Raw genomic sequence first — 6,678 nt, forward strand, 5'->3', positions numbered from 1 at the left:
ACTTTATTTTAATCCCATTTAAGTGCTTTTGAAAAGCGTTGTACGTGAAAAATGCAAAAATCAAATCTATAATTCGTTTCGTACTGATGCACTTCTACTCCATCTTGACAATAGTTAAAAATGTATTTGTTTTTAAACAGAGTGTCCAAAAAGGGGCCCATTTTTCACGGTAGCACTCATTTGACACTTTTCGTGATTAACTTTTGTGAGTGGCTGATTGGGAAATGGGGCAAGACATTTATTTGCCTTTAACTCCAAATTTGAGTCTGTGACATTTTTTATTTTGCAATTTAGAACAGGTTTAAGCTCAAGATTTCACCTCGTTCTTTTAAAAAGGATTGTTGATTTACGTTCCGCTTATCATTTTTTACCCTCATCGCAAAGTTAAACTTTCCTTTTTTCCCGTCTGCAATGACCAAAACCTAAGGATCTTGTTTCCCCTGGACGTTCAAAATGAACCCCTCCATCCCTGAAACGAAGGGTCCTCTATAATTTCCTCATCAGGAGGTTCCCTCCAGCTCCAATTTCTGCTCCTGTCTCCCAACACGTTTCAAAAACAATGGGGGATACGCATTTTCAGCTGGCTTGATATCAAGCATCGCCTGGGAAGGAGTTAAAATTGGATTCCAATTTGTTTAGACAAGCAGCCACGACAAGACACGAAAGAGAAACGTGGTCAGTGTTTTTGATCCTCTGGCGGTCGGGCGGTCGGTCGTTCAAATCAGGTTTCATCAGGCCTCCTCGTTCAAGTCACAGGTCGGTGGCCAAAGGGCTCCCTCCCTTCTCTGGACAGGATGAGGATTATTCGAATGCGTCAAGGTCAGGCTTGTCCAATTGAGATTTCGAAACCATGCTCAAGCCCGGTCAGTTGATTTTTGAGGGTCTTTCTTTTATTTCTAGTTTTCTACAGAGGCGGACATAACATTCAGAGCCGAGCATTCAAGTCTCCCCGACGAGGATTCGTGGGAGTTAACAATTGATTTTCTTCTTTCCTAGAGGACGCTTTCAATTCATTGCTTTTGTATACTGTTTTGTCACTGATTGAATCTCTAAGTGCGTTTCCTATTGCATTTGGGACGCTGCTCTAGAAGTCATAGGGCTTCCTCCGATTCAATCGGGTCCCGTAAGGAAGGCCACCATCGGCCAATGCAGGATCTGCAGCCAAGTCCAAGGCCTCATCGGCAATATCTTGTTGAACAGCCTCGTCAATTGGAGCCGGACGCCTCACCTGAAACAAAAATCGCATAAAAGGCGATGATTTTTACAAGGTTTACTTCATATTTCTAAGGCAGGGACTCAGGTCAAATGTGGACCGTACTCAAAATTTGTTAATAAAATAAATGTACATATATTTATTAGTGGGTTCTTGGCAGAGGCTTTGATTTTACAATACTTGACCAAGAGAAAAGTTGAGCTTTCATTAGGGGTTTTAACGATAACAGAATTGGGTTGTCCCCGTTTGCTTCTCCCCAAAAATATGATCACAGATATTTTTTTGTATCAAAGCCGTGCAAGAGAGAAACATCAAAGCGACAAGATACTGCATTGTTCAAATATTTCACGTCTTTAAAGCGTTTTTGATCAACTAGGACATTTCAATAACCCTTTAGAGGCTTATTAGTGTCAGGTTGAGTGACAAAATTACTTACAGATCATACTAGATAAAATGGCAAAAACGAATGTTTCATCGCATTATAATGTTTCAACTTATCTATCTATTTACTGTCACTCCTCACTCCTTTGTTACCCTGTACAGAGTGTTTGAAAACAATTGGAAGTTTTTACTATTTATCCCTCAAAAAATGAGAAAGTAATCCATTCTTGAGCATTATAGACTTTGATTTCCGTTTTGTCCTTGGGTTTCTTGTACTTGGCTACTTCTTTCCAAAGTTGAAGCAAAAGCACCTTCTAATATGTGTTTTTACATCCCAGTCCCACTTTTGAGGCGTTTTTGCACCTCCACTTGCTCATATTGGGTTATTTGAAAACCCCTTTTATAGTAAGATCAGTTTTGAAACTTATTTACCCTCTGTTTTTTTAACCCAGCAATGGTTATCAAATGACAATTAGCCATTGCGTGTTTCATTTGCATTGTTGAAACACCCTCTCAATTCCTAGACTGCGTTGGTAAAACTTTGCCTTTGTCAAATTTCAACGAAAAAAAGCCACCTACTTTGGACAAGAATTTGCTGAATTGCAATTCCGTGTGTTTTAAACATCCTTTTTTTCCAGAATCTGGTGCATTAAACTCGATTAGAAGTCTGTGGACAGGAGAGCTGTTTGGTTGAACCAACCTCCGTGCACCTTCAGCATTTGTTCTGAGCTCATATTCATGGCTTTTTTGTTTTAACTGACCTCCTCTATTCGAGCCAGGAATCAGTTCAAAAACATTATACATTAATTGAATTTTGCCGCCCTTAAAATAAAAGCAAAACTTTCGTGATCTGCCATCAGCCACTGCCTTCCCCGATCTTATGGAATCAGAATGAATCAACGTTCACTGTGACCGGGAGCGAAATCCGAAAACAAGCCAAGGACATAATGCCAAATGGTTTTGTTACCCATCTGAAAAGCCCATTGAACTCCTGGGTAAATTGATACCTCTTACTTGTAGCAGGGGATACCTCAAAGAAAGACATTTATGATTGAGTCACCACGCGTTGTGCGTGAAATCACATACGTCCTTCAGGAGGCTCTGCAACCTTTGTAATACACAACAGAGACATCAAAGTGGGAAAAATATAGATTTGATTTCAAAAGGTTATCTTACACACAGACGTCTAGAGATATGGACTGCAAACGTAAGCAAAAATATCCTATCTCTTAAACCGCTCATCTTATTCCAAATCAGCACTTGATACGACCACAAGGTCTGGTTGAATAGATGAACTCAGCCAAGTTTGAGCCCAAACCTATGCTTAGGGAACTCAAGAGACATGTTCAAAGTTATGTAGTAAGCCCTACATAAACATAACTTTGAAACGATCGACTTTGCATGTAAATGATATAAAATTGATCTACCGTTAATTGAAGAGATCTACGTTTCTTATTTTATTACCTTAATTCGAAAAGTGGCTCAGAGTGGCTATGACCAAGAGCAGGCCGATTTGCCGGGAAGCTCGTTCGCAGTCCATGTTTCTAGAAGTCCGTGTCTTACCTTTCGAGTGATTGTCCGTCGTGGTTTACGGGTCGGTTTCTGAGTCGGTTTCCGAGCTGTTTCCTCGTTTTGTTGATCGTAGATCGTGCCGTAGAGCTCGGCTTGATCTCCTTCAACGGGAGCTGTGTATGAGTTGTCGTTATAGATGGGGGCATCATAACTGGAAATTGGGTTATCGTAACTTGGGGGCTGCGATAGGGCTGCCCCACTGCCCACGGGGAAATTGTCGAATCCAGGCTTCTTTCCGCGTTTCTTCTTGCCCAAGCCAAAAGAGGTTCCAATATCAATGTCGAAGCTGGTTGGGATGTTCACGGCATTTTGAACGGGAACGTAGATGGTTCGAATCTCTTCATCGTCTGGTGGGGTGAATTGGGAATCCTCAGGCTCTTCCACTACAAACTGAACTTCCTGCAAATAAAGGGCGGACTACGCTGATGGGGTCCAAAAGTTATTTATAGGGACAGGAATCATACCTGATCGGAAGCCGAGGTTTGTTGGACCAGATCAAGCAGATCCACATCGCTTTGAGGGTTGGCAGCATAAACTTCAACAGGGGCCCCATTGTCGTTCTCGTTCTCATAGAAGATGTAGAAAACCTCAGGCTCTTCACCCTCAGGAGCAACGGCATCTTGACCAACAAACACTTGGCCTTGTTCCGACAACTCCTCCACCTTGATAGGAACGTCAAAGATTTGACCTTGGTTGACAGGGGTATCTGCAGAGGAAGTGGTGCCACCCAATCCCAAGACCTCCTCTTGGTCTTCGTCAGTGAGAACAGGTTCCCTCAAGAACGAGCCAGTGGCAAGGAAATTGGTTTGATATTTGTCATTCTCAACATCTTCAGTGTTTGATTGGGAACTGTCAACAGCAAAAGGGCTGGCGTTCCTCTTCTTTCCTCCGACCGTAATAAAACTGCTTGTTGCAGGGTCGTAGACCCGGGTTGGCACTTTGTCGTAGTTTGTTGACGGCAATGACCCTTTGGGAACATATACCGGGGGTTCCTCATCCACGGGAATTTCTTCATATACAACGGCTTGTTCAACAGGATTGGAAGTTGCAGGTGCCACGGCATTGGACACAGATTGGACGGATGCAGAAGTGGCAGTGTAACCGGATGGAGCAGTGCCGGATTGTTCAGCTCCTTCATATGAATCCGATGCGGAAGCAGACTGACTTGATGAGGAGGGTGCGGAATACCCATTTGATGGACTAGTGGTGAAGGGATTCTGCGATTGCCCACCAGATTCACTCGCATCATAGGATTGGGTAGCTGGTGCAGAGTCCGTGTAAGTTGGAGTGCCTGGAGCAGTGGCCTTGTAAACGGGGCTTGGAGCAACAGCGTTGGGAGGGCTATAGGATGACACTGAAGAGGTACTGGATGTTGACTGAGACACTGAACCTGGGCCTGAGTACTCGCCGNCGTGTAAGTTGGAGTGGCTGGAGCAGTGGCCTTGTAAACGGGGCTTGGAGCAACAGCATTGGGAGGGCTATAGGATGACACTGAAGAGGTACTGGATGTTGACTGAGACACTGAACCTGGGCCTGAGTACTCGCCGGAATTCACTGAGCTGTAGGAGTTACTGGCTGACACTGAATTTGTGGGAGAACCATAAGAGGATCCACTTGGTTCTGCTGATTCAGCATTGTATGAAGATCCCACTGAGACTGACGTTGAAGGAGAGTGAAATGACGTGGACACAGAGCTTGAAGGGCCAGTGTATGATGACGAAGACTCCGAGGGACTACCATAAGAGTTTGAGCTTGACTCTGAGTAAGAGTTCGAAGGTTGAAAGGCTGGAGCAGGGGCCGGAGCACTGGCAGAGTAGGAATTCGAAGATGGATTAGACGCCGAGTACGAGTTGGAGGTTGAACTAGATGACGAATACGAAGTTGAGGGCGACGATGGTGGGGAGTAGGAGTTTGACGCTGGAGCTCCAGCTGAATATGAGTTAGAAGGAGAAGATGAGGAAGAACTAGAGGATGAATATGAGGTTGATGGAGCTGATGACGAGAACGATGTTGAGGGGGCAGCTGCGGCATAAGACGTTGAAGGGGCTGGAGCACTGTAAGATGGAGCAGGTGCTGGAGCAGGTGCTGGAGCAGGAGCACTATAAGATGGAGCTGGTGCGGGAGCAGGAGCACTGTAAGATGGAGAAGGTGCTGGAGCAGGAGCACTATAAGATGGAGCTGGTGCTGGAGCAGGAGCATTGTAAGATGGAGCTGGTGCTGGAGCAGGAGCATTGTAAGATGGAGCTGGTGCTGGAGCAGGAGCATTGTAAGATGGAGCTGGTGCTGGAGCTGGAGCACTATGCGATGAAGATGGTGCCAAGTAAGAGTTAGATGAAGAAGCAGGGGCACTGTAAGAGGGAGCAGGGGCAGCCGCTTCAGGAGGAGTATAGGCCTGTGATCCCTCGGGACCTGGGTACAGTAGTCCTGCTTCAAAGATTCCATTGATGGGATGCCACTTGGGCAAATTATGAGGGAACGGATTGGGAACATTGTAGGGTGCATGCTTGCCGTGTCCAATCCATCCATATTGCTGACTAGGTCCAGCCTGTTTGATAATGATTTGGGGTTGAGCTGGTGCTTGGTAGGTTGGTCGATGCTGAGCGGCGGGAGCGCTGTAGGTTTGAACATGGGGCCTTGGAGGCTCGTATTTGAGTTTGGCAGGAGCTCGGTGACTCTCCTGGTTTCGCCTCAAAGGCTTCTTGGGGGCATTTGGCAATGGCCTCAAAACTTTGATATGCGGTGGCAATGGCTTTTGGATTGGTCGTTTGGGGTAAGGACGCTTTTTCAGATGGAATCCAGCTGGAGCCTTTTTGGGCCGTGGAGGAGGTCTGTTGGGTTTTCGTGGCTTCTGAGGACCGGGTCGGGGTCTTAAACGCAAGGGCGATGGCGGACGCAATCCCAATGGACGACCTTTGGGCTTTTCATTGGCTTTGGGAGCAGTGGTCTCATCAAGTTCGATGCCGAACTCACTGTCTCTGTGTTCCTTGTCCAGTTTGGCCACTTCCTTAAGGTCAACAATGATTCGTCCTTTTGGCACGTCTTCATCCAATCCCTCTCCTAGTAATTCCTTATCCAAAGTCTTTCCTTCCACTGCTCCTTCTTTTTCATCCTCTCCATCTTCATGTGGCCCGTTGATGAAGATCACTTCAATCTTTTCGGTCTCATCTAAAGGAGCAACCAAATCCTCAGTCTTGGAGTCAACTTTGTCTGCATGGATTGCCGCCACCGCCAAGAGGAGTATCAAANCGCTCAGATCACTAACATGACGGAGCTAAAAGGGTATTGTGAGAGAGAATGGGTCAAGAACACTTTCAAAAGGGGGGTTGTACATTGTTCAAGGCAGTAAATCCCGCTCAAAAAGCGTGACAGAATTTATCTTGGAGGGTGAGAATTGAGAAATTGAATCCCATGAATATCGTTCAATTGGAAGGAACCCTTGAACCGGTATCGATGTGTGGAGTCTAGAGCGACTTTGGGAAGGTAAACTCACAACTTTTGTGCTCAATTCATGG

General features: G+C 45.5%; 1 protein-coding gene across 1 annotated transcript in view; it reads right to left on the reverse strand.

The window, feature by feature from the left end:
- Positions 1-875: 875 nt before the first annotated feature.
- Positions 876-6,678, reverse strand: part of LOC131892311 (uncharacterized) — a gene marked incomplete in the record, with an annotated part of 16,672 nt that continues 10,869 nt past the window's right edge. The window contains 4 exon segments of the mRNA XM_059242115.1: positions 876-1,228; positions 3,158-3,565; positions 3,631-4,578; positions 4,581-6,411. Coding sequence (XP_059098098.1) covers positions 1,085-1,228; positions 3,158-3,565; positions 3,631-4,578; positions 4,581-6,411 — 3,331 coding nt within the window.

The sequence above is a fragment of the Tigriopus californicus genome, chromosome 12 (assembly GCF_007210705.1).
Source record: "Tigriopus californicus strain San Diego chromosome 12, Tcal_SD_v2.1, whole genome shotgun sequence".
NCBI classification, from domain to species: Eukaryota; Metazoa; Arthropoda; class Copepoda; order Harpacticoida; family Harpacticidae; genus Tigriopus; species Tigriopus californicus.